This window comes from Balaenoptera physalus, assembly GCF_965194825.1.
Source record: "Balaenoptera physalus genome assembly, chromosome: 15".
Classification (NCBI taxonomy): Eukaryota; Metazoa; Chordata; class Mammalia; order Artiodactyla; family Balaenopteridae; genus Balaenoptera; species Balaenoptera physalus.
Window position 1 is genome coordinate 93660595 of NC_138894.1, and position 26806 is coordinate 93687400.

General features: G+C 46.5%; 1 protein-coding gene across 1 annotated transcript; it reads left to right on the forward strand.

The window, feature by feature from the left end:
- On the forward strand, positions 1 to 14428 carry LOC309644132 (uncharacterized protein). The gene is made up of 5 exons (XM_082427587.1): positions 1 to 6943; positions 9043 to 9233; positions 10191 to 10338; positions 10964 to 11073; positions 12211 to 14428. Exons 1-4 carry the CDS (start codon positions 6823 to 6825, stop codon positions 11023 to 11025), a joined length of 522 nt encoding a protein of 173 aa, XP_082283713.1. The 5' UTR covers positions 1 to 6822; the 3' UTR covers positions 11026 to 11073; positions 12211 to 14428.
- Positions 14429 to 26806: the final 12378 nt, after the last annotated feature.

Consider the following 26806-nt stretch of genomic DNA (forward strand, 5'->3'; position numbering starts at 1 on the left):
GTTGTTTTTATACCATTCTGTTACTGTTTGAATAACTTGGGAAAGCCTGGTGTTGGTATGTAATGTGTTACATTATGTGCTGGTTCCCACAAAACGTCTAGGTAAATTAGTCTTCTGTAAAAAAAATTACCTTTAAGTTCCTTAGGGGAGTCTAGTGTGACTTACAGTGTGACTAACGAGGATGCAGCTGTCACTCCCGCTCAGTGGAACCTCTGTTTTCCTCCTAAGAACTGCGGCCGTAACCTCGACCCTGGTGTTTCTGCTGACACTCTGCTGCCCCCTATAGTCTGCTCTTTGTGCAGCACCCAGTGTGATCCTTAAAAGTCACCTTGTTCATCACACTCAGGGGTCTTCCTTTAGGTCTCTTTTTGGTATTTCTCCTAAAAGGCCTTCCACATTACTTGATCTGAAATACCTTTCATCATCCTCTTCCGCTTAGCGCTAACTCATGACTACCTGTCTCTCTCCATGTCTGTGTCCGTGCCTGTGTGTTTGTCTACACCTATCGCATTTATATCCATACCCATAACTATATATCTGTACTCATAACCATATCTCTTTCTATGTCCACGTCTACACTTATAGCTATATCTCTGTCTATAGTATGTGCGTGTTTATCTGTACTTCTGCACTAGAATATGCCCTCTATGAAGGCAGAGGCTTTCTTTTTCTTATTGCTTTAATCCCAGTGCCTAGAACAGTGCCTGGCATATAATAGATGCAAAATAAGTATTTGTCAAACCGAGGAACAAATCTCCCGCTTGTCAGGATTTGGGTTTTGGCTTTTATTAGCTCTGTGGACAAGTTACTTAACTTCAGTGTGACTTTATTTTCTCATTTCTCCATCAAGGACATCATCATTTCTCTCAAAGATCTGATGTGAGAATGAAATGAGATGATACAAGAAAGAGGAGCTGCCGGTCCTGGCCCAGAAAAGGCACCAAGTTAAGGTTAATTCCCTTTTTCCTCCTTCTGTCTTGTTGAGCACATTCTGACTTTCACAAATCTGTGGGCCTAAAGGGAAACACACCTATTAATATTCACTGCTGAGTCATTTCCAGAGCTGGCAGACTGAGCCTTTCCAGCTCTGGAAGATTATAAACATAAACACTATTTTCCACAGGAGAGACTGCCAAAACACAGAGCTGATTTGCCCACGAGTTTAAGCATGGCAATGGTAAATATATATAGGCATATAAAGTCAATAACAATGGCAGCTTATTATTTAATTTTATTAATAGACAAAAATTAAGAGTTAAGAGCTATACTTTTGCTATCTAGGTGACATGAGCATAAGCATTTACCCCATCACCCAGCACAAGAGATCATGTTTCAAAAATGAAAAACCTTCAGGAAAGCCTCTTTCCATTTGTATTTAAAAACCAAATGTTTCCAACAGAGAATTATCTCCCTTAGAAAGAGAAATGGCTTTAGTCAATAAAAATATTAACCCTAAACATCTGCTAAGAGTCTAACATGCATTATTGCACATATTGTTCACATTAAATCTATGAATCATAATACTGTTATAATCTTATATCTATTTAGAAGTGACTTAACCAGCCCGAGGTCACAGGGCTAGTTAACGGTGGAGCCAGGAATCATGCTATGTTTGCCTGACCCTGGAACCAGCGAGCGCCCCTAAGCACTGTACTTGGAGGCCTCAGGTGAAAGCAAAGCCAGTCCCAGTGACCGTTCAATCTAAATATATAATTAAATCAAAACCAAAAGATGAAAACTGAAAAACAAATATACCCAGATTTGTATAGCTTCGTATTTGTATAGCTCTTTGTTAGTTACAAATGGTCCCTTTATAAGTCATCTCAGTCCATCCTATGTAGGATTGAGTGAGACTTTATATCACTTTATAGATGAAGGAGGAGAGGTTACACAACTTCACTGAATGCCCCCAGGTAATAAGCAGTAGAGCCTGGACTCCACCTTCTGACTGTAGATCCTTGTTCTGTCCCCTGCTCTCCTTGACTTTCTAGGGGAAAACCTCCTCTTCCATAGTTAGAGACTTGTTACCCATTGACAGAGTATCTTCTAAGTGTCAGTTCCTCTGGTAGCTGTTGTGAGCACACAGGTCTTAGATAAACACAGACACTACCCCTCCTCTCTGGAGGAGAGACACGGATAAAAAACAAATAAATACATACGATGTTAGTGCCCTGGTGGTGTTCGTGCCACAGACAAAATTAAAATGTGTGAAGTAGATAGGGAGAACCAGGCTGGGGAGAGGGTTGAAGTTTTAACTTGGGTGGTGTGGGGAGATTGCTCCGTTAAAGAGATATTTGAACACCTGGAAGAAGTGAGAAGGCCAGCCGTGTGCTTATCAGGAGCGATGGGGCTCCAGACAGACACGACTGCACGTGCCAAGGCCCTGAGGTGACGGGAAGATTCTTGATGTGTATGAGGAGTAGGAAGGAGGCCATGGGAGCTGCATCAGCTGGGCAGCAGATGAGTGTACAACTCCGAGGGCTGAGTATACAACTCCAAGGGCTGTGTCTTCCGCCGTGGGGGCCAAGGACCGGTAAGTTCAGCAGATCCGAGGCTTTGGTGCTGACAGACAGGCACGTGGAGGGAACCGCCCTCAGCCGGTGGAGAAGGGCCCCTGGAGTAGCGGGAAATCAAAAGTGATTCAGGCACAGATTATGTCCAGCCTCTCCGTAAAGGAGCCAGTTCTGTATCGTAAATGTGCTGAGCGTTTGCGGAGGACGGTGAAGCCCAACGGGATGAGCACCAGTTACGAGCGTTTGAGGAAAAGCCTCAGCAGGAAACGGCCGTCTCTCTCCACAGATTGAAGCCTTCCTGGCAGAGACCACGCATTTTTATCACATTTCCCAGAAGAGCTCAGGTTCTCTGGGTCCGCATACATGAATTATCTAGAGTGAAGTCAAATGGGGCAAAGTCACGCGAGTCTCTTTAATTAATCGGATTCATAAGTGCCCACTGGAAGGCAGCACTATGGATCCCATTTTTTCCCTATTTGACATTTATGTAGCCCTCTTTACCATGTAAAATATCTTATCCCTTTTTATTGTCACAGCAAAACTGTGAAGTAGGGGAGTAGGAGCGATATCGTCTTTCTCTCTTTCCCTCCCTCCCTCCCATCCTCCTTCCCTCCCATCCTCCTTCCCTCCCATCCTCCTTCCCTCCCTTCCTCCCTCCCTCCCTTGAGGAAATGGAAAGTTAAATGGTATTTGATATGACCGGAAGTGCTAGAACTCCAGAGACCTCAGTGGCTTCCTCTGTGTGGCCTGGTCAGACCCCTCCAGAAGGGGACACGGTGCCAGGTCCGGCTGTGACAGTGTGGGGTGGGACAACAGGGGCCCTTCCGGAACCTGCAGGCCCTCTGTGCGGCCCTGTTGGCTCCCGGGCCACATGGGTGGTGGATGGAGAATCTGGAGACCAGGGTCCAGGGCCGGGAGGAACACTGAGCATCTGAACAAACTTGGGGACATCACGCTACCGCTTTAGCCTGCCCTTCTCTCATCTCTAAAGGGAGGAGTTAACGTTTCATTTATTTAAGTAATATTTCTTTAGCTCTTATTTCCGGCCGGTCGTGGTTATAAGCACTCTACAGACATTAACTTGTTTAATTCTGCAGGCAGCCCCCTGAGGAAGGTCATACTATTATCCGCATTTTACGGATGGGGAAAGGAAGCCACAGGAACGTGAAGCAGCTTGCTCAGGGCCGCAAGCTAGTGCCTGGCAGAGCCGGAATTCAAATCCGGGCAGGCTGGCTCCATCGTCTGGCTTTAAGCTCTCACTCTGCCGCCTCCCAGTGCAAGATCTGTACGTTCCCTCCTAGCCCTCCCATCTGACGAGTGTAATTTTATGAGCTGAGATTTCAGCCCATACGGGGAACGCGTGCTCTAATCCATGACATCAAACTGCACGCTCTGATCTGATCACCCGGCCTCCCCTTGAGGCAGTGTTGCCGCCGGAAACGTCCACTGTGTGAGCTGAATGGGATGCTGACTTACACAGAGGTGAGAACTCAGGGCCTCTGTGTACGCTGATCTCACCAATGATTTCTAGTTTTAAACTAGGAAACGGTAGGTGCTGATGTAGGTGAGGTGCCTGGCCCTGGGACCCCCTCTCCCTTCTCATGAGTTCACCCGCTCCCCTGACGGTTCCAATCACCCCTGCTGGGATGACCCCAAACTGTGTCGTGAGCGCTCACTCCCTTCAAGGGTAAGTTAGGTTAAGGAGGAGCCACAAGCATACCTCCTCTCCTGCTCCCCGCTGGCCCGCTCTCCTCCCCTGGACGCTGGAACCCGCTCACGGCGCCCCACAAAGAAGTAGAGCCCCCTGCACGTAAGTCTGCAACCCACACTGAGGCTGGACCTGCCGGGGGTTCCTTTCCAGCCCCTACTTCAATTCACCTCTCGAGGGGCCCACGGGAAGCTCCACCCCTCCTCTGGGGGACCTCTGGAGACAGTTCTTGGGGTTCTAAGGTTCCTTTTTTTCTTTTTGCAGACAAAAATACATCTTATTCCTGAACCGTAGCTGCAGATTTGAATTTCCTTTGTGCTGCCAGCCTCTTTCACCCGCAGCCCTGACACAGCTGAATCTCATCCTCACCTCCTCTCAGGTCGACTCAGGTCCACGTGGTCAACGGCCCCTCCGTCCTTGGAGTCCGGGATGCTTTGCCCGTGCGGTCCGGGATGTCCGTGATTATGGTCCCTGACGTTCCTCCTCTGAAGTGACCCCGTGTCTGTCTCTCACTCTCTGTCCCCTTGTCCTCTTTCCCGTGTTTTCCACGGGAAAACGAAGCCACTGTAGCCTCTTCCCAGTTACAGGAGTAATCTCTCCGAAAACAGCCTCGCTAGTTAAGAGCTCTCGTCAAAGCCCTTTTCTTTTTCCATGCATAAAATAGCTACACAGGGGTATGTATTCTGTTTTATGTTTGTTTTGCTAAAACCCATGGCAGCTTACAATGCATAGTTTTTTACACCTTGTTTTTCACAAGGTGAAAAATACATCTTGTAATTTTTTCACATGAGAACACAGATATCTACTTGGTTCGTTTTTACATCTGTATAGTGTTTTATTGTATACATAAATCATAATTTATTGAATGGATTCTTGATTGATGGAGAGTTGCTTCCCGTCATTAGCTATATTAATTGATGCAGCAAATGAACATGAGTGTGTGTGTGTATGCATGTGTATGTGTACGGGTGAATATACGTGTATACCTACCTATATTTGTGCAACTCTGTGAGTATATCTGTGGAATAAATGCATAACAAAGTAACCACTGAGTCAAAGAATACATTCATTTAACTCACTTTTAATTTGCTCAAAATCGATTCATTTGGCATCCAAAAAAGTTGCATCAATTTAGTCACCCAACAATGTTTAATATTCCCTCATTTTGTTTTTCAAGTTGCATAGGTAAACAATCTTATCACATTGTTTTAATTTGTATTTTTTTAAATATAAGTGATTCTAAGGATCAATTTATATTTCTAAGTCTTTTGTCTTTTTCTGTCTGTTCGCATACACTGTTGAGTACTCTGTTGGGTCTTTGTCTTTTTTGAATATTGATTTGTAAGATTTCTTTATATATTTAGGTGCTAGTCCTAGGTTATATGTATTGTCTTATGCTATTTTTTTTTCTGAAAATGTGTTAAAATTTTAGTGTCTTGAAATCTGTTCCTTAATAGCTTCTGTCTTTGTATTTTTTCTTAAAGGCATTATATTCTCAGAGAAGTTTTTGGTTCACAGCGATATTGAGAGGTGGGCACAGCAGCTGCTCACATAATCCTCCTGCCTCCACACAGGCACAGCCTCCGCCATCATCAGCATCCCCCGCCAGAGTGGTCCATTTGTGACAACCAAGGGGCCTCCGTCGACCATCATGATCACATCAAGTCCATAGTTTACATCAGGCTCCGTTCTTGGAGTTATACATTCCATGGGTTTGACAAATGTATGATGACACATATACACCGTCACAGTATCAATCGGAATAGTTTCACTGCCATAAAAATCCTGTGTTCTACCTCTTCATCTCCCCACCCCCTTCTACCCCGACTCCTGACAACTCCTGATCTTTTTTTCTGTCTCCACAGTTTTGTCTTTTCTAGAACGTCATACAGTTGGAATCATACAGTAGGTAGTCTTTCCATATTGGCTTCTTTCACTTGGTAATATGCGTTTAAGTTTCCTTCATGTAGTTTCATGGCTTGATAGATTATATCTCTTTAGTGTTGAAGAATATTTCATTGTGTGGTTGCACCACAGTTTACTTCTCCACTCACTTACTGCAGGACATCTTGGTTGCTTCCAAGTTTTTGCAATTATGAATAAAGCTGCTATAAACATCTGTGTGCTTCTGCCTTTCTTGTTTTGCTTTGAAAGTTTTTCTCATTTCCAAGATAAATTAAAAAAATTTTTAATATCCTAATTTTCTTCTAATTTGTGATTTTACTATTTGCTTCTATTTTATAATCCATTTGAAATTATTTTAGTGTTAGAATATATATTAATGTTTCTCTTCAGCTGTCTTTTGAGTTATTTTGATGGCAAGAGTTACATTTTGCACTTCTTTGAAATTTACCTAAGATGTACCAAAATGCTTGGCATGTACATAGCACTAAATACTTATTAGCTGTAATGATACATATTTGCTTTAATAAATATTAAGCAGTACCACTAACATGTAAAGGCTGCTAATATAGTAGTAATAGCTACCATTTATCGAGCAGTTGTTATGTGCTAGGTAGATTCTATAAACTTTACCCATTTTAAATCCAACAACCTGGCAAAGTATGTATTATTGTCTCTACTTTATACATAAGAGAACGGATGATCTTGAGATCACACATCTTAAAAGTAGCAAAGCTGGGGCTTGAACACAAGTTGATGTATCTTCAAAACACCAAGGTTTTCCAACACCTATTGCTGTCGACAACAGTGGAGAGAGGAGGTGAGTGATGTATGGAAATACAGAGTAACCTCTTTCTGGTCCACTAACTGGAATTTATAGTCCTAAAGATTTAGTCTTAACATCAAATATTTTATTGAACTGGATTTAAACCTCTTTACCATCTACTGAGCCCAATGAGGTAATACTTAGTAAATGCTACATGTTGGCTTCTGCCCCAGTGCAGGGGATATGAGCACTTTGCAGTGATAATTTTCTCCTAATTGCTTGTAACTAATGCACTGCCATTCTGGAATTTGTCACTTACCTAAATGTACCGTAGAAATGGACCATGGTCTCCACCTAAATGCACATTTACACACACTAGAAACAGCTTGGTGAGAGGCAAGTGGGCTGAAGAAGGATGTGCCTGAGTGGGCAGTAGGTGACCTGGTGGACCGCCACATTCTACGAAATCTCTTTTGGATGAGGAAGGATGGCTGGAAGAACAGGAATTGGGACTCGAGAGGCCAATGGAGAGGCAAGGCTGAGCCAAAGTCACTGTGTCTCCTGGGCTAGTCTTCCTTCTTCAGAGGCTTATTTTCTCAGAAGTAAAATGGAGAAGCTTGGTTAGATCTGCCACTTCAAGCTGTGCTCTGTGGAGGTTACTTGGGGTCATCGTAAGTAAGAAACGAGAGCCGGAGGGATCTGAGTTCTCTGCTCCCGCTCAGCCCCAGAGCTCTCTGCTTTGCCCATCTTACGGTTTCTGTGGTGAACAACATGCAAACCGCTGGAAGTGAGCCTGCCCCAGGATGGCTCCAGGGAGGATATTCTGAGAGCTTACCGCTTCTCTCCCGTCTCCAAGAGCCCCCAGTGCACGTGCTCTGATGAAGGTTGGCATGACGAGCACAGAGGACGCTGCCGGTGTGGCTTCCCAGGAACCCCCACCGGCCAGCGCACAACAGAAGGCAGGGAGGGTGGCAACAAAGAGAAGCCGGTGGAAGTAACCTGGGTTAGTCTCGGCCCCCATGGGAGCAGGTAGGCAAATGTTCACCAGTAGCCATCTGGTCCCCTGTGAAAGGAGCTAATGTAGTAGAGAGTGGTCAGGGCATCTGTGTCCCCATGAGGAGCTCCCAGGGCTGGCAGGGGTTGAGGACATGTGGAGTGCCCACCCACCTGCCCAGCTGACCCGCTTCAGGCAGTGCCAACTGCAGCCAGGGGCAGCTGTCCTGGGCCACGGGGACATCTGATTCCTGGAAGGACAGACCAGGAGCCTCAAAGGGAAGGCATACAAGACAGATCCAGGAATTGAGGTGACATGAAACTTTCAGAGGGAGAGGCACCTTTAGCTTTCTTTTTGTTAAAATATCAATGAACTCATCTCTCTGCATATCTAAGTCCCCCCCCTTCTTTCTCTGTCTCTGTCTCTGTCTCTCTTTCTCTCTGTCTCTCATCTGTATTCTTTTGAGCTGTGATTTTCAGTACTCCAGGGATCTTAAAGTTTCCACACCAACCGTAGTAAAATTGCGTAAGACGTCTTGATGGTAGTGTGAATTCTCACTGCCTTGGGGCCAGGCTGAAACCCACAAGCTTGAAAGATCTGGACTTTGTAGGAGAAGCAGAATTGGAGAGAGAGAGAGAGAGGAAACAAATGAATTCAGGAAGATCCACAAGGAACCTAATTTCTGTCTTTGTCGAGCTGGTGGGAAATTAGCAAATGACTTAACCTGTCTGAGTGTCATGTTCCACATCTGTTAAAAGAGAATTTAGATTAACTTTAGATTGCTAAAGCTAATAGTGCTATCTACCTTCCAAATTTATTTTGAGAATTATTAGGAAAGAGCTTGACTAGTCCAATATTTCCAAAATGAGCTCCGTAGATGGCAGCTGTAATTGTACACAGGTTAACACCAGCTCTGATGGCTGTCTTTGCCTGTGTGGCCCTGTGATCATGATTGTATTGTGTTCTGTTCCTTCTAAGCAGACGGAACCCACCATGCACATGTGGTATTGTGCCAGCATGTCGCTTTCTTGGGCTTGTTGAAAAGGTCAAAGAATACAAATTTGGAGAAAAAGTTAAAAGATTTAGTTAAGTCTGAAAAAGCAGTTGTCTACCTTCCAATTCTTATCTTTCCTCATTGCCTTTTCCACCAAAATTCCAGCCTTTCCAGGAAACCTTTCCAAATCAAGCAGAAGTCAGAAGTGTGTGCTGGTATCCCCAGAATGTGAGATCCAGAACCATCATTCATTTCTTGCCTGGTTTTGGGTACCACTTCCGGTCTGGACTGGCCACTTTCCTGTTCTGGAAATTCAGCCTATTGGACTTCATGGTTCTGAAGTCCATTCAACCCGGGTAAGTTCTGCGATACTCTCCCTCTTCATCCTGAGACCAGGGTTTCTACACTAAAATTCAGAGACCTGGTCTGATAACTCCAAAACTTGTGATGGAGGAATTAAAAGAATATTTTAATTTTAAAATATTGAATATTTTAATATTTGAAATTGAAATGGTTTGTGGTTGGCCCCTTCTCAGAATCTTTCTGATGAAATTTGATTATGTAGATCCAACATTTTATCAAAAATGAGGAATATTTTCTATTTTATTATTTTAGTTGGAAGCCCTTTGGCTCTAAGCATCGGAGGAAGTGAAGAAGGGACGTGAAGCTGTTACCAGGATGGACTGCATGAAATCTCATTAACTGAGAACACAAGGGACCAGGCAAAACAGATTTTGAATTAATTAGTTTGCAGTATGTGAAAGCATTGCTGAGAAATATAGGACATCTTATTGGCTAAGAAATTCCCATTCATTATATTACCCGATGCAATGTGAAGTCAAATGATAAATGGGAATGATGTTTCCTATATTTTTGGGCAAATGATAGGTGGTTTGGGAAATACCTTATTCGGTTCTCGGCTGACTGGATGAAATTTATCAGATTCTTGTTTATTGTCATAATTTTAGGTTGTATCCTGACAGGTCTCAAGTTCTGTTCTTTAATAACTTTTTTCCTTTCCATGTGAATCCCGAGTGATCTCATGGATAACCAGACATCCCATGTTTTGTTTTATTTATTTTAAAAAATATTTATTTATTTATTTATTTAGTTAGGCTGTGCCAGGTCTTAGTTGCGGCACGCGGGGTCTAGTTCCCTGACCAAGGATCGAAGCCGGGCCCCCAGCATTGGCGAGCGCAGAGTCTTACCCACTGGACCACTGGGGAAGTCCCCCCATGTTTTGTTTTAAATTTATTGATTCCTAAAGATTCAATACTATTTTTTCACTTAAGATCTTTCTTTTTTTCTTCAAGCGTGGCTCACAGTCATCAGAGAGAAGCTTGGCTTCTTCACCTTGTGTCTGGAGGCACTTGCGCTTTGCATTCCATTTCCAGCTCCGAGGTGCCCGGACCCTGGGCTGCCCCTGGCTGTGCTCTGGCCGCCTCAGCAGCGCGGCTCTCAGTGCGTTTTGGTTGCTGTCTCCTGACTCACGGCGTGTGTGGCGAGGTCTATGAGGAATTTCCACGTCTGTGCTTGTTAACCTTTCCTCCTTGTGTTAGAGTCGGCTTAACCCAGGGCCTTGAGAAGATGAGGCTGTAATGAAATACTCAGAGTAACAGGGAGGAGAGCGTCGCCCGGCTGGGCGTGGGGCAATGGGGCTGAGCGAACGGGCCGAGTGCGATGGGGATGTTTGGGGCGAGCCGGTGCGTGTCCCCCCAGCTCCTGTTAAGTCCCCTCCCTCCCTCTTGGGCGGGGCTTCCTCTCTTCCCTGCTCACCCTCCTCCTCCTGGCTAAGCCTCCACGTGGCCTGGGACTGAGCCGAGGCCCGGCTCAGGCTGCCCCCCTGCTCCGCCCAGCGCGGGGCTGGGCTTGCCGCCGGATGTCTCTCTGTCTCCCCACGAGAACCCCTGCTTCCCAGTTCCACAGCCCCCGGCCCTGGCTCCAGGCTTGAAAAGCACCTGCCAAATCCAGCCTGTGACCAGATGGGTAGGGAGGGGCATGGTGCTATCTCAGCAAGGAGACGCGTAGACGCAGACTTCCTTCTCTCCTTGACGGGCCCTGACTGCGTCTGCTCCTCTCTTCACAGCTGTTTCTTCCGGCCACGTGCCCCACACCTGGCTGTCTCTGCAGATGTGGACGAAGCCCTGAGAGGAGCAGCTGGGCCTCGGTCACCAGGACAAGCTGTCCGCAGAGCCGGTGAAGCTGGCTTTGGGGCCCCGCCTGCCCCAGGGCCTGGCCTCTCAGCTCCAGCCTCCTTGCCTGGGCTGCTCCTGATCTTCCCTCCTCTGACCATCTTTCTAGAATGAGAAGGAGGGAGAGGGTGACCAAGGCAGAATGGAAGGTGGTTGAGCTCCTTTTTCTTTTTTTTAATTAATTAATTTATTTATTTATTTATTTTTAGCTGTGTTGGGTCTTCGTGTCTCTGCAAGGGCTTTCTCTAGCTGCGGCAAGCGGGGGCCACTCTTCATCGCGGTGCGCGGGCCCCTCACTATCGTGGCCTCTCTTGTTGCGGAGCACAGGCTCCAGACGCGCAGGCTCAGTAGTTGTGGCTCACGGGCCTAGTTGCTCCGCGGCATGTGGGATCTTCCCAGACCAGGGCTCGAACCCATGTCCCCTGCATTGGCAGGCAGATTCTCAACCACTGCGCCACCAGGGAAACCCCGGGGTGGGATTGTTATAATGAATGGGGGAGGGACTCGGCTGGACAAGAAAAACATCTACTGTGTTCTGTTGTGTCAGGAGAGAAGGGACAAAAAAAAAATCATTATTCAGAGAAAATTTGTGTCAGGGCTTATGTTTCTTTATCTTATTTTAAAATCCAGGCCAGTTTATCATTTTATCCATTTCTCACTCACTCTCTTTTGAACACTTAAAACTATTTAAATTTTTGATTATTTCCTTGCTTTGGGTTAATGGCTCTCAACAACAGGTCACATGACCTGCCCTAGGACACCCTCTCACTGCTTTACCCTGGGCTGGAGAGGGAGGGGTTTTTCCCTCTAAATCTTCAACGGGTGCTGCGTGACCCAGTGGATTCAGAAACGGGAAAACTGATTGGCGTCTTAGCCTGAATGAACAGGATGTTTGATGTTGTTGCTAAAGAATACTGTATATTTAAATGCAAATTACCTATGATTTTTCACAGCCTAGAAATAATGTCTTCTGAAAGCAGAGAAAGAAAATCTATTAAGCTTTCTGAAAGATATTGATTAAATGGGCACATGCTCCAGCCCTCCCCGGGGGGGCAGGGGCAGGGAGGGCACTGAGGCCTCCTGGAAACTGCAGAGCAGGGGTTTAGTTTGGACGATGTCATCACTATATGTTGTGCCTCAGTTTCCCTCCTTTGTCAAGGGAGAGATGTACGTTCCGGGTGGGCTTGAATGGACAATGCTGTTTGCATGTCATCAACTGGATCATCTTAAGCCTCCTTACTGGCTCGAATCTAGTCTGTGTAGAACAAATAATCCTGAAATTTTCCAGAGCCCGTGACTGCTGGATGGGCAGGGACCCTCCCTCTGTGACACTGAGACAGCCTGTGCTCTTCCTCATCAATCCTCCTCCTCCTCCGAATCATTCTCGTCCCTGGCATCTTCAGCTCCATCAGCCTGTGACTGCAGCTGCAGCTCCCTGGAGTGGCCCCAGTTGCTGAGCAAACCACTCCAGCTACTAGAAAACCACGTACCGTGTCCCTCTCACCTGCTCGCCTCACTCTGTCAATGCCTGTTGCCATGGAGCTGTCTGAAGGACATTGCTCATTGCTGTCTTAGTATCAAGTCCTTGTGCAAAGAAGTCCAACGTTTGTGCAGATGTGCCAGTAGCCAGATGTGCACAAGCCACCAGAAGGAGGGTGTGGCAGGGAGGTGCTGGAACTGGCCCAAAGCAAAAGAATGACCGCTGTCCCAACCCAGCACCAGTCTTGGTTAGCTGGGATTCTAATTAGTTTTTGCTTGTGTCTAGACTCACAAGGTTTCTAGCAAAGACCTCTGTCTTTCCCTGGCTCTACCTCTGACCACATTGGGGCGAAGATATGCTCTGCCATATCTCTCAGCTACATCGTCTTCACTCCCAGCCCTCAGTTCAACCAAGACTCCTCTCTCTCTTTCCCACTATTACACAGATTCTCCCCTCTGCATCAGTGCCTGCCAACAGTCCCCAGTGGTGTTGCACTGTCTATACTAGCAGGTCCTGGAGGCTCTGAAGGCCTCTGCTGTACAAAGTCCTCTGGGCTCCTTGAATATGAACAAGTTGTTTTCTGAACAAACAATCAGGAAACCCGGGCAAACAAGTTTACTGATGGGACGAAGGGACAGACAATTTGTAATTAGGAGTCTCCAGAGAAATCCTGAAATCTGGGCTGATGCAGCTGAAAACTCTGCCCTCGGGAGGGAAATGGCTTAAAGCACGTTCGGAAAACAGGCTAAGCTTGGTCACGGGAAGCCCTCAGACGATGCCAATGACATGGACAAAATGCAAGCATCCCACTATGCGCCAGATGCTGTAGGAGGGGCTCGTGTATGTTACCTGATCTTCATAAAACCACAACAAAGGCAGGATCATCTTCACATGGAGATGACACCATTGCGTCTCCCCGAGGTGATCTGCCCAAACACACACGGCCAGCAGAGGGTGCAGACATAGCTCTAACCCAGTTGAGACAGGTTACGAAGCCAGATCTTGTCACACTGCCATGTGCCAGGGACACATCCGGTCATCCTGATCCCTTCTCTGGTCCAGGCCATCCCTTCCAAGGACCACACGGTCTGTACCCCATAAGAATCAGATTCAGATATATCAGCCCTCTTCATGGCAAGACTGCTGATTGCTCTTGCCTTTTTAACTTGGGATCTCATCTTGAGTTTCGTTTTCCAGATTTCCCTGACTTTGGGTTTGTGCTTTACCCTCTTACTCTTATACGAGAGGATACGTTTGTTTTCTTTGATCTGATGTTCTCTGATCCACCTGCATGAAGGTCTGAGCTCACCCTCGAAGCCTCTGGCTCTGACTGACCCAGCTCAGTCCTGGGACCTAACCTGTCACAGGACATCTTGACCCCCTGCCCCGTCTGCATTCTCTGCCATCCTGCAATGTCAGCAGGCGGTCAAGTGCGAGGTAGGATTCCTCCAAGAGGCACCTAGAAGAGGGAGAAAGTGGACACAGAGCGGCTAGAGCTGGGCTCGGAGGCCCCGAGGTGATGCGCTTGGCTGCGGAGTGAGAGGAGAGGAGGTCTGTCACACAGTGCGTCCCCGGCAGCCATCAAAGGGGAGCTCTACCCTTACTGGGACAGAGCCTGGGACATCTGGGCTGCAGATGTGCCTTTACTGACTGCTCGACCCACTGTTGCACATGGCCACCCACTGTCCCAGTCAGAGGCTTGTGGTATCTTGACCGGCCCTCGTGGGCTGACTGTCCTGGCATAGCCTGTGACGTTATGAATGGCTCACGTCGAATCTGACCTCTTAAGTGCTTCCAGCTTTTGTGATTTGCCTAATGGAAGCAGAGAAGACCAGCTATTTCAGAATATGCCAATAAAATTGCTCATGGATTGAAAGAACCACTGGACCTTTTGATTTATATCAACACACAATGCTGTTTGTCAAATGTGCTTGGAGGTTCTCCTCTTGAAATTTCAAGCTGTAAATAAGATAAGCATATTTGCCTGGGGAGTACCTGCCTCCATATACCCATTTTGATAATTAGTATAATAAAATCAATATGGTGGAAACTGATAGCCTGACAAGAGGGAGGAATGTTGTGGCTGGTGCTCTGAATTAAACCTGGCATATGCTGGATCAGGAGCTCTTAGATGGTGCGGTAGAGGTATTTTGACAGCTATTTGTAAAGAGTTGATCGATTATTATTTTAAGAAAAATTCAGGGAATACCCATGCTCTTTGTAGCTCCAAAGGGAAGAACTAAATCTTACTTTTGGGCAGTGGAGGGTACAAATTTCAGCTCACTATAAGCTTCATTCAACAATGGAGAGTTCTATTTTGAAATGAGTTAACCATCACTGGACTATCGCGTCCTAAGTATATCGTGGGTTGTTGTGTTTGGATAAGATGACCTCAAATGTCACTTTGAACTCTGAGATACCGTGATTGTTTTCTAGACACATTCAACAGAAGAGGAGAAGACAGAAGGCAAGGTGTGAGGAGGTATATTTCTTTTCGTTTTCCCACAATTTTTATCAAGGAAAGCAGACCACTCTGAGTAAGGAGAAAACAAAATTTTAAAAATGTATATAGTTAATAATTCACACCATAAATAAAAATTTCAACATCTCCCATAATCTCACCATCCTCACATAACCACTATTTTCACTGCTTTGTAGTCACAGGAAACATACAATTTTCAGGGTTTGTGATTTTTGTGCAGTTGTAATCATGGCACAAAGAAGATTGGGTAAAAATCAAGTTTTTTGAGCTTCCCTTCAGATAATTAGGAATAGAATCATTCCTTAGTCTCATTTTATGTGGGAACTAATAATATTACAAATCATAATATTTATTAATAAATGTATATCAATAATGGAATTTTGTACACAGTTATGAATAAATAATATTCCTCTTTAGATATGTCTGTTTCCTGCTAGCGATTGTTTTTGGTTTCATGTTATCTACAGCATATTTTTATAGACTAGGAGTCCCTGGATGGGCCTCAGAGGGACTGCAAACCCCTTGAAGTTATATATAAGATTTGGCAAGAGTGTCTGTATGCTATTTTTTCCCCTGAGGGAGAGTTCGGCATGTTTTTCTCAGTCTTCCCAAGGTGTGTGTGTGGCCCCTTAAGCATCACTGCATCCAGAATGAAGTCCAAACTTCTTAGTGCCTTTTAGGAAGGACACACCCCCAAGCCCTCCACACACTGAGACCCTTCCTCTCATCCACTTTGCATTCCTCATCTGCCCTCCCCTCCTCTGGCACCTTGGTCTACAGCCTTGTCAAACTTCTCTGTTCCCCTGAAAGGTTAATATTTTTACAGAAGGTATGCTTTATGCCCTTGAAAAAGCCGCTGCCTTTGCCTTGGACAAATGCTTCCTCTGCTGAGATGCCTTTTCAGCATCCTTAGGCAGAGGGCGTGCCTGCCCCGGTGCCTCTGAGAGGACCTATCTGTGATGCTTGGGCTGACTCTGATCTACCACAGGGCCGCCCCCTTGTCTATCATGGTGCATTACGGGCTCCAGCTGCATAATCAACATTGTGCAAGAGAGAGGGGAGCCAAGGATTCAGTCACAGCTGCCATCCTCTTAGTGCTCATATTGAAATATGTATCTCTTTACCTTGCCTATTACTAAACTACATAAATAAAACTGACCTCTATTTTTGAAGAGTGAGGGAAGCCAAGAGGAAAGCCTTCTCCCTTCTGTGAGTCTAAACCAGCGGTCCCCAACCTTTTTGGCCCCAGGGACTGGTTTCGTGTAAGACAGTTTTTCCACGGGCAGGGGTCGGGGTGATGGTTCAGGCAGTAATGCCAGCGATGGGGCGCGACGGGAGAGGCAGATGAGGCTTCGCTCACTCGCCCGCCCGCCGCTCACCTCCTGCTGTGAGGCCTGGTTCCTAACAGGATGTGGACCGCCACCGGTCCGTAACCTGGGGGTTGGGGACCCCAGGTCTAAACGACATTCTATCTCCCAATCTCTCTGTTTTCTATTTTGAAGTTTCATGAGGATGCTTTGATCAATCATTTTATAAGTTGATGTGTGCTATTTTCCATGATTTTGTACACCCTCAATCTGCTTTCTAGTTATCATTTGTTCAGATATATTCTATTGATTAGTAGGATTCAGAGCTCATCATCATGCCTCTTGAGAATAAGATATTACTTAACCATCGCACGATGGCACCCATCTTGATGGAATCCATTTGTTTGGAGACTGTGGTGTTTTGCTTTGGCATCCACAGGACATCCCCATTTCTTAATCTGGCAGAAACAGTTGACACGTCTTCTGCATGTACTCTTCTTTTTCTTTTTAAATTTTTAAATTTAATTTTATTTATTTATTTATTTTTTAATTAATTAATTTATTTATTTTTGGCTGTGTTGGGTCTTCGTTTCTGTGCGAGGGCTTTCTCTAGTTGTGGCAAGTGGGGGCCACTCTTCATCACGGTGCGTGGGCCTCTCACTATCGCGGTCTCTCTTGTTGCGGAGCACAGCTCCAGACGTGCAGGCTCAGTAGTTGTGGCTCACGGGCCTAGTTGCTCTGCGGCATGTGGGATCGTCCCAGACCAGGGCTCGAACTCGTGTCCCCTGCATCGGCAGGCAGATTCTCAACCACTGCGCCACCAGGGAAGCCCTATGCATGTACTCTTGATCTGGACTTGACAAGTATTCTCTGGGGATTGGATTTTGGAAAAGAAAAAATAAGTTTGACAGTGGGGAACTGGGCTTGCAGATGGCTGGTGTACAAAGTACAGCCTTAGAGAAAGAGATGAGGTCAAGTTTGCAAGATGAACCTACATGTAAAACAAGGACACTGTGATGAATGAGCGTGTGTGTGTGTGTGCACGCATGTGCACTTGTGCACACTGGTGGTAGAGTTGTGTGGAAGGGGATGAAAAATCAGAGCAAGATTGGGAGAATGCAATGGCTGTGTTTCAACTTTGGGTTTACCAGGACAGCAGCAATTTGCCTGACACATATTCCTGTGTATAAAGTTTGCTGAATTGATTTCATAGGTATAAACAAAATTCATAGGACAGAAATTAAAATCTAAAATTCTAATTGAAGAATTAAGGGAGATCACAGGTAAAGCACTTCATGGAGTGTTGACCACATGTCAGAGCTCGCGTCCCCAAGCTCCCCACTCTTCTTGGTGATGCTGACAGTTCAAAAAAGCCCTATCCTAGATAGGGTGTTTGTGGCTCTTCTTTCTTGGTGCCTAGTGCCTTTAAAAGGGCATTTCCTGTCCACAAAACCCCATTTAAGGAGCACGTGGAACCCAGCGGGGAGCTCACTGATGTGGCACAATTCTGGGTTTTGAAGTGAAAAGACCTGGGTGTCAATTCCAGCTCTACCATCTACAAGGGGTCCCTCAGTGCCTTCTCCCCATCTGTGCACAGGGATAATAGTCACTGCTTCATGAGGCCACCCTGAGGATTGTATGAGATGCTGTGATCTGCAAACTAAAGTGGAAGTGAGGTAGTTTTCTGGTTCAAATGCCTCAGGAAATTCCTTATGTTGAGACTTTGGGCAAATGCATCATTTCAAGCCAGAGTTTGCTCATCTGTAAAATAGGGATGATTTTATTCCCACTTGCCTCCCAAGGTGGTGACGATTAAACAGAATCAGACTCAACAGATTCAGATTCTTAAACAGAATTAAACTCATGTAAAGTGCATTAGGCAGAGGAGGCACTTAATAAGCAGCTGCTATTAGACTTGCTGAGAGACAGGGACCAGTTTAGTCACGTGACCTGGTATAGGATCATGATTCCAGGACCAGAAAAGCACCGAGAAACAGGAGCTGACTTCTCTACTGCCTGTGTCCCTAGAGCCTTCCCAGTGCACTTACTAAATCAACCAAAATATACGTAGAACCAAAGAGGCAGAGGGAGAACGAGCGCCAGACATACAGCCATCTTGAACCTGTGGTGGACCAAGCCCAGGCTCCTTCCGGGGCACAGAGACATGAACCAGACATGGGTGGTGATTGCCTGCAACGGCTCAAGGACAGCTTTGTGTTTATGCCCGACAGAAATACACCCAGTTACACATAGACATATATCCACTCTTTTTAGATTCTTTTCCCACATAGGTCATTACAGAGTATTGAGTAGAGTTCCCTGTGCTACACAGTAGGTCCTTATTAGTTATCTATTTTATACATAGTAGTGTGCATATGTCAATCCAGTCTCCCAATTTATCCACCTCTCCTCCCCACCTCCCCGGTAACCACCATAAGTTGGTTTTCTACATCTGTGACTCTATTTCTGTTTTGTAAATAAGTTCATTTGTACTATTTTTTTTAGATTCCACATATACGTGATATCCTATGATAAAATCAACTCTACTCCAATAAAAAAAAAGAAATACACCCAAGATGCATGTGGATGGCAGAAGGGCCTTTCGGGTGGGTCATGTGTTCTCTTTTCATCAGACACAGAATACAGAGATGTTTCTTCTCCACTGTGAAGTTTCATGATATTCAGTGAGCATGGTTGGTCTACTACCTCATACTTTGTAGCGTCAGAAATACTCAGGAGATCAGCCAAAGGAGAACATGAACAAAGTGGTGCGTACCTCCTGTGTGATCTCATGAGAGTTGCATGGTAGGGCTCTTGGGGAAAGGTGGATGGCTGTGTGGTGTTGGAGAACGTGCCCTTGGGGGTCACTGTGCCTTCACTGGATGTGAAATGATGACAAGCAGATGATCCCTGTGTGCTCCGATTTCCCCCATCCATTGATACCTGTAGGTCTGCTTTTGCTCTTCCCAGTTCCCTCTTGGATGGAGGAGGAAAGCCGGGTGGCACTAGTATTGGGTGCTCATGGAAACTCTGACCAGTCTGTCCAACTGCCACGACTGCTCCTTCGAGGCTGGTGTCATTCTCAGCACTTTAGCAACGAGAAAACTAAGACTCGGAAACCTTGATTTGTCCAGAGCCACAGATCAGGAGGCAGGAGAGACAACATTTAAATGCTGTGCTTTATTCATCGCAAATCAAAGCCCTTTCACAATCTATGAAACTCTCCTGCTTGGCTCACAAGCAATTGAGTTTTAATAATAGATAATGTTTATTGAGTCTTCACCCTGTACACTCACTATATATGCTGTACTCCTTCAATAATCTCACAAGGGAAGATTTATAATACACTAATGTGATGTCTGTCTTACAGATAATGGAATGGTGCCCCATAGCTGAGTTAAGTAACTTGCTTAAGACTACAACTCATCAGTGATGGAGTTAGCATTTGAACTAAGGGATGGGGCCATCTTTTTAACTACGAAGGTATGTAATCCCCCATTTTTCTTTGATTTTTGTCTCAAATCTTCTTGGTCTGTTCACAAGTTGCATCTCTATTGAAAAACTGAAACAATTACCCAGAGTTTCTGACCTGCATCCTTAATAATTCATGCACAACCTCAGTCTGTTACGGAGGATAACACATTTGTCACGTTGAACGTGAAGTAGGAGCCCATTCATTAAAAATATGAGCTCCTGAGAGCCAATCCCCAGTAATTCTGCAGGAATTGACACCAGAGGAGACCCTGTTTATAAACTTTGCTCATAGCTGTGTACTGCTCACACCTGTGGGATCCCTGGTTGAATGCAATTCCCAGATGGACTTGACTTCTTTCTCTTCACCGTTCCCAGTTCAAGGCAGACAGTGACAGCAACAATTGGAAAGATCCTCATCTCATGTAATTTAGAAACAGAGACAGTCTGAAGGGCTTGCTGATTTAATTACGCCGTGTAAAGTGGGCGATGCATGGCACACGACTGACAGCTGATGGGAACCTCGAGTGGATATCCTTGTTTTCATCTCCTGAAATCATGCTGACAAACCTCAGGGGGCGATTCTGATAGGACAATCGTAAACAGACACTCTTCTTTAACTTCCAAGGTAAATTACCTGGTAATTTTGGTGGAATCTTTTGTCAATATAACATGATCTCTCTTCCTGTCTTTCTTTCCTTCTTTTTTCCCCTTCTGTCTTTTCAAGGTTGTCTGCCTGCCAGTAGGATGATGAGAGGAACAGATGAGTTCTCTTTGATCAGGTATTTTTTGAGGATGCAGTTTCTCATTTATAGCCCGAAGCATTCTGAGCAGGGTGGTGATGAGTGCATGCCCCTCAAACCTGAAGACTTGCCCTGTGTGGGGAGTGATTGTCAAGCCAGAAAGGGAAACATGTCCCGGGCTTGCAGAGATGTCACCAGTCATGTTTTTAGTTTGGTGGCTGGTCATCCAGAAGATCTGATTCATGTTGGAAACCTATGGTAACTGTATTCTCTGTCTTTTATTTTGGCCTTTCAGATCATTGAAAAACAAAAGCACAAGACTTCATTCCACCCCACAGCAATCCCTCCTCCCATGCACACCTCTCCTAGCTCCCCTGACCTCATGCAGCACACCTGGACCACACATTCTGGCCCCACCAGGGGCTGCCGGCCGGTCCCTCCCCACCACACTGGGCTTGCTCTTGACCTTGGTTGGAGGGTTCCCTCAGCAGCTACAGGACTTAGTTCTTCAGCTGGAGCTTTGGATCTAGCCAGGAGGACACAGGTCTATGGATAACCCATAGATCAATGACTTCATGGGCAAGGGTAGTCACTGATGAAAGTGTCACTGAGGTCACCAGAGGAGAAGCACTGGAGTGACAGCAGAAGAGGAGCTGTGACAACCATTGGGATAGATGTCCTCATCTCCTTCTGCATTTTCTTTACAGAACCTCAAGTACAGCTGACTGACGCCCTTTGCTTCCTTCAGCTGCCTTCCTTCTGATCAGCTTAAACCTGAGCACGTAGCCCTTCTCTTCTCCTCCCACACACAGGTCCACCAAGGCTGCCTTCCCCGGGTCAGGGGGGTCAAGTCCTCTGTAATCCGGCCGCATCTCATTCCTCCTGTCAAGCTGCTCTGATGACATCACTGGTCATCTCACCCCATTGGCCTCCTGGGCCCTGCACTCCCTTCTGCCCTCAGGTGATGGTATCACAGCGGATGCATCCAAGGGTCCTTCATGATGGTTTGCTCTCCTGGAGGATAAACCCCATTACCTTTCTCATTCTTCAAGATGAGGTTGGAATCTTCCATCCTCCAGAAGCTCGCCTTGACCTCTCATCCCACAGTGGTACCAACAGCAATGGCCAACATTATCATTTTCTGTCCTCAGAGTAATGCTGTGACCTAGGTATTATTATTATTCCTACTTTGTGGATAAGATGATTGAGGCTCAAAATGGTTATGAGTTGCCTACATTTCAACTCAGTAATAGTAAAAATAACAAGCATTCATCACGTGTCTACTATGCACTCTACACTGACCTAATTCCTATGCATTTTATCTCATTTAAGTCTTGAGAAAACCCATGCAATAGACACTGCTTTAGCCCCATTTTACAGATGAGGAAAGTGAGGCAAAGGGAGAAGACCAGATGACCCTGTGGTGGAGCCAGGATTTGAACATTCATGATGATAGTCCAGCTGCCCACCTAGCTCCATAGTCCATATTCCCAGACTGTGTACTAAAATATTTCAGTAACTGGCAGCTGTTGTCTTTTTGTAAAAATTTGTTACAGGTATTGGGAAAAACTCCACCTTTTTCCCAATCTGGCCCCCAGACTTGTATCTTTCTTGTAAGGAAATCTACATAGACATGCATCAGAGGAGGCAGAGTCACATTTACAGCATTTCTCTGTGATGGGGCCATCGTAATGCATAACTTGTACAGGTGAATTCAGATCCAGAATTGACTAGACAATAGTTAAAATGGAAATAAATAAAATAATTTGTCTCACTTTATGTTTGCTAAATTGCCCCAGTCCACGTGTGAATGTGTAGCTAAAAATATAGCTTCTACCACCTCGTGTTCTGCATCTTGCTTCCCTGGTTCAGCTTTTTCTGCACCTAAGTAACTTTTACATACTTCAGTGCTTTAGAAATAGCTTTATCTGAGCTAATGACATGAAAATTGGAGTAATGTATACTCAGTTGTACATAATAGGGTTGTAATTCCATGGAGAGATGCCTGAGTGCTTTGCTAATGTCATGAGAAATTCAACACGGAATTCCAGGCTCCAGTTAACAGGCGTGATGGTTTGATGGGTTTGTCTGTGAGGCGATGTGAGCTGACTTCCCTTCAGGATGCTGCTTTCAGTGGGGTCCCTCTAAAGAACAAACCGAGTGGAGAAAGAGAGGCGGTGGTGGGGTCTACCAGCTCCTCGCATGGCATTAGAATACTCTGCTCCTGACATTGCCGTGTCTCCTGCTGGACTCCCACCCTGTCTGTGCAGAATACCACTCCAGAGTCCTTCCTGGGGTAAAAATAAAGTGTGTTCAATGGAGATAGACATTCTCCAATCATCATAACATGGTGTTATTTTCAATATGGGTCATTTGCCAAGATTTTTATTAGTGATAAGAAACCATGGGCTAGGCATCACACCTCAGTAGAACATCCCTATCTAACTTTTTAAAAAAATTTATTTATTATTTATTTATTTATTTTTGGCTGCGTTGGGTCTTTATTGCTATGAGCGGGCTTTCTCCAGTTGCGGTGAGTGAGAGCTCCTCTTCATTGCAGTGCGCGGGCTTCTCATTGTGTTGGCTTCTCTTGTTACGGAGCATGGGCTCTAGGCACGCGGGCTTCAGTAGTTGTGGCACTCAGGCTCAGTAGTTATGGCGCACGGGCTTAGTTGCTCCGCAACATGTGGGATCTTCCCGGACCAGGGCTCGAACCCGTGTCCCCTGCATTGGCAGGCGGATTCTTATCCACTGCACCACCAGGGAAGTCCCACATCCCTATCTAACTATTAACAGCCCTCTTCTTCTGCCACAATTGTACTCTACAAATACTAAATGACTGCAAGACTGCACGCCCAGCTGCAGTGGACATCTTGGTGTCCCCGCAGGCTAAGGGTTCCTCAAAGGAGCCCACTGTGAGTGCTGGTAGAGGGCTGGTAGATCTGAGAGGTTTCTTGATCGGAGGTGGCAGGGTCAGTGTTGCTGGATAGCAGGACCAAAATCATGGTCAGGAGGACCCAAGGTACTAGCCAGAAGCTTACGTGGAGTCTGGTGGGGAGTCTGGAGTGGAGCTGAAAGAACACGGAGCAAGGATGGGGGAGGAGAGGGTTGGAACCAGGATGAGATGTGATGCCTCGACTGGCAAGTCAAGGGAGAGTGGTTCAAGGCCAAAGGTGAGGATGGCCAGATTCTTGAAGTAGTAGAAATGCCCGTCCCCCCGAAAAAAGGCCCAAATGATACTTGATCTGGAGGAAGAGACTGACACGTGATTAGCTAAGCTGCCCTCACCCCAGAAGGCAGCAGGAGACACAGGGGTTCCAGCGCAGTGGAGGCAGGATGGGGAGAGAGGGCTGCAGGCAGTCTGCACCAGGAGATGGGAAAAGGGACTGCTGGGCTTTCTCACAGGGAAGGGTGGGGACCAGCACCTCTGAGGGCTTGCCGCGTGCCAGGCACGGGCCTTATTCACTCCCCAACACCGGAAGGGCATGTTCCATAGGTCCCCTCATCTTACAGAGGAAGAGTTGACCTCACGGAGCTCAAGGAGAAGACAGGAGCTCCCAGCTGTGCTGGAATCAAAGCCCACATCCTCCGGTTCTCAGGGGAAAGGCTGTAACTTCGAGGCAGAGGCCATGTTTGAATCGGGTCTCGCAGCTTCTTTAGGATTTGGGCGAGTAGGGAGGTGGAGTGGAGAGAGGGTCAGGGCAACACGGTGGAGGCGCTGCTGGGGGCTGTCATGGCAAAGCCCAGAGGTGGGAGGGGAGACCGCAGAGACCTAGGGGTCATTTGGTGGGATCGGGGCACAGAGAGGTGGCAATGGGTGGGGCTGCCCCTCTCTTTCCCTTCTGTTTTCTGCTTTGCTTCACCCTCAGCATCTCCTGAAAACACAGCTTTTCCTATTAGGTCTTCAGGCTTTTGGTCGTGAAGGAGGTGAGGGGTGTGTGTGGGGTGGGGACGGAGGAAGTGAGGGTACATCCCGGAGTCAGGACCCCTCCGTGTGTGGCCTCTTGTGCTCCCAGGGCTTGTCTCGCTGCGGAAGAAAGACCCCTCTGGGGTGGGACTGTCTAGGCAGTGCTGGCTGAGGGCCCCCGTGCAGAGCCCAAGGAAGAGCAGACACCCTCGCTCTGCACCTCAAGCCTTGGGCCCCCCTGGCCAGACCCTGCCATCCATTTCATCTTCACTGTACTCCCCTCACCTGCCCCGGATTACACTTCTTGATGCTCAGGGCTCAGCCAGCTCGAACCGTCATAAGCACCAGGAGTCCGTCCGCATTTGTCAAGTTCAAGGATTATGGCTCAAGTCTTCTAATTGCCTTTATCATTTTTTACTTCAATGCCTCAAAGTGTGACTTCCCAAGCTTTTCTGTTAAAGGAGGTTTCTTCAGAGGAAACATTCTTAACCTCATTGGCTTAATTTTCTTCTCAAAAGGTGTACTGTCCTTCTGAGATTTAGGCCACCATTTCAGCGAGTCCCTGCTGACATTTTAGAGTTCCTTCTGTGAGCTTTCGTGGGGAGGAGATTCCTGTCCCCTCTGTTGAGCTCCCCCTGGGCCTATTGTGCCGCAGCCTGGGAGGAAAGACCCTCCTCCTACGGCCCTCCGCATTTTTCAGTGTGTCAGGAGTCTCCCTGGGCAGAGGATGGGGAGTGGAGGAGAATCCAGCATGGGGGGACTTTGTGAAGGGGTGGGAAGAGCCTTGTGATGGGGGCTCTGTTTGCTACTCTGCCTGTGCGACTTCCATGCATGAGTTGATTTCACTTTCCTCCTGTGTAAAATTAAAATAAGACAATCCTACTGCCCTGAGCTGTAGCCAGGATTGAAAGAGATGCTGTTACATCAAACCCCAAGCCAAGAGGTGAAGGCACGCCCGGCACATTCAGGCATCACCACATCTGTGCGCGATCTTGTCCTGTCTTTTCGCTTGAGCTCAGCGGCACTTTCACTTTCTCACTCTCTTTTCTCTCTGCAGCTTGTCTTTGTTTGTTTCTGCATATCTGAGTAACAATGATAGTGTGGTCTACCGTTTCATCTAAATACAAAGACAGAAAATCAGTTTTAACAGCGGATATACTGATTTCTTCTGTTTGTTAAACATCGTACAATTTGGAAATGAGCTTCTTGTTGGTTATTATTACTTCAGCATTCATTCAACAGATATTTCATGTCTGGATCTCCCGTTCTGATTTTGTCCAGCAATATCTTTTGAAGTGTCAACATGAGGACTTTTCCTTCACAGGGGTGGATGCTGGGACCCAGGGTCTTACTCAAGGTCACAGCCGGGGTCTCTGGTTCTCTGTCCAGTGTTTCTTGGTGCCCAGCACACTGAATGAAGCTGGTTAGTGACAGAGATCGCCTTGGTCAGGAAATGAGGGGAAGCTAAGTGCGCTATAAAAAGCCTGGTGCCTCCTAAGGAGGGTTCTTCTCATTAGGATGATTTACAATGCGATTTTCATTCTAAAGAGCTGCCAGCACCTGAATGATATTTGTGAAATACTTAACCCTATGGGGGTTCCTTCGGATATGCAGAAAAAAGTACCATAAATCATTTTGTCTTATTTTTCAAATGCAAAGACATGAATTATGTCCTCATGAGGTGTGCCAAATTACACGCACAGGAAGCTGCACTTTTATTAATAATTTTAACTAAAGAATGCATTAGACTAATGAGGTTACTGATCCTGTCTGCCCAGTTTCCTGGAGAGGGGCTGGGGAAGACCAGGCTGGGCCATTGGCCAAGGAGACCAATTTCAGGCGGTTTCTGAGCAGGGTGCACAAGTGCCCATTGGCTGGTGGGGTGTGTGCCCAGGGGTGTAGATGCTCCGGGATGCGCCAGCACACACTTGCCATCAGATCAGTGCATCCACGTGTGCTCTCCCCCAAGGAACAAGCAGAGAGAAGAAAGCCTATGGAAAGTTAGGACCCTGGTGCCTGCAACAACTGTGCAAGAGGCAGGAACAAGGAAGAAGAAAAGCTGACCAGCCTCGGGTTCTTTCCCCGTGGAATGGCCTTCACTGCACACGGTTTGTCCAGTGGTCATGGTGGAACGTGATGGTATCTCACGAGCTCAGGATCTGGGACAATTGGAACTTTGGTGAGATGGGGCTTTGGCTGTTCCACAACCTGTCATCCTTCCTTCCCCGCCCCCATCCTGTGGGACGTTGAGCTCAGGGCAGCTGCTCCCACCAATGTACCTGCTCAGGTCAGCCCACTGCCAGGCAACTTGGGTCCACAGGGCTGCCCATCAGGCCATCTGGCCAGT